Genomic DNA, 1,676 nt, shown 5'->3' with positions numbered 1-1,676 from the left:
AAGAGCGTTAATTTCTGGAAAGTGTAAACATTGATCTGGAGAAGTGATGACAGAGATGCAGGAGGAAGATGCTGATAAGCAGACAGAAGACGGCTATTTCATCTTTGCAGAGAGCCTGGCTTATCCTCAGTAATGGCTCCTTGCCCACATTCCCACAGTAAGTAGATAAATGAGCTGACGGTCCTGGGGTTTCTGTTTACTGACAGTAATGTGTCCCATTGTTTTTCAACAGAATGCTCACCTAGTCACTTCAAGTGTGACTCGGGACGGTGTGTGCTGGCCTCCAGAAGATGCGATGGCGAGCCCGACTGTGACGATGACAGCGATGAGGAAAACTGTGGTATGTGTGTGCGATGGCACTTTTCTTGAATACATTAACAACTGGTTGGGATAAGGGACTGTGTTCAAGAAATATCAACTGTTCACGGATAATTCTAAATAGTGATTAGGATTGAATGCTAATATATTTTCTTCTTAAATCATCAAATGGCACGGCATGAATTGATGTGTTTTTCCTGTTAACTCGATTGATTTTCCCTAAGTTACACTTCTATTTATAACCTTGATGAAAAATTGGGTGTCCCAAAAATGTATACACGTACTTTGAGTGATTGTAATGGCAGGGGCTATTGAAATACATTTCATTTTCAAAACTGAGCCATCAGCTTTTAAAGTGTGTATATGTTATTTTGGGACACTCTGTACATGCAAACCCTTAGTAGAAGGAGAAGCACATCACTAAAGTGAGAAATTAGTTTTGTTATTAGAGATTATAAAGCAGTTGTCATCTGTCTTTGCATGATTCCCATGCTGTTAGGTATCTAGATACAAAGAGACAGAGTTCAGGCTCCAATGTTCAAATTTAATTGGGATTTATTTTCATGCCCTCTCCAATTTTGCATCTATTGGCAAAGGGTAAAACGCTTTCTGGCATTTCTGCCATTGAACTCCAAAATCACTCATGGTAAGGCCAGAAATGCCAATAGTAATTTAAGTGGCACTAATTCCCATTTTATTTATCTGCAAACCTTTGTACTTGTAACCTCAGAATGTGTCAGAGAATAGAAAATAGACAATGCTTTTTACTAAACAATATTCTAGAGTAAGACAAAACAACCTAAAAGCTATCCAAAGATTAGGTTGGTTATGATTTAGCTTATTCTGCTTTTAAAAATTGACACTTTTTTTTTTAACCATCAAAGCACATAAGGAAATATATCTTTTGAAATCATTTTATTCTTTTGGCCTTTTAAGTATAAATACTACCTTACTCCCCAAAATGAATTTTCCATAGTAAACAGTGCCCTTTTGGTCTAGACAAAATGTCACAATCAATCAATTGGAATCCTATCAGCTGCTATAAATACGGACAAGCGCATCTTCTAGAAAATTAGAACTGTCAGAATAATGGTACAATGACTGGGATAATTTTGTGAGGGAGGAACATATAGTGTTTTGAGAAACTACTGTTGTTTGCTTGTTTGTGGTCTTTATGTAGAGAAATAAATCAAAACCCATTGAATATTTCTTATCTGAGTGATTTATTGAGAATCTATTGAATTGTTTGCTAACTATGACTTTAATGGGTGATGGTATTCTGAGATGCATTTTTACATGGATTATCTTAGATGATTCAAAGCAGTTACATGGTACCTACTGAGGTGGATAGACCTAAA

General features: G+C 36.4%; 1 protein-coding gene across 1 annotated transcript in view; it reads left to right on the top strand.

The window, feature by feature from the left end:
- Positions 1-1,676, top strand: part of CORIN (corin, serine peptidase) — a 181,332-nt gene that overhangs the window by 136,898 nt on the left and 42,758 nt on the right. Inside the window, exon 12 of the mRNA XM_015560986.1 lies at positions 233-340. Coding sequence (XP_015416472.1) covers positions 233-340 — 108 coding nt within the window. The remainder of the gene's footprint in view (positions 1-232; positions 341-1,676) is intronic.

Source organism: Myotis davidii, unplaced genomic scaffold (genome assembly GCF_000327345.1).
Source record: "Myotis davidii unplaced genomic scaffold, ASM32734v1 scaffold455, whole genome shotgun sequence".
NCBI classification, from domain to species: domain Eukaryota; kingdom Metazoa; phylum Chordata; class Mammalia; order Chiroptera; family Vespertilionidae; genus Myotis; species Myotis davidii.
This window is presented reverse-complemented; position numbering and strand designations above follow the sequence as displayed.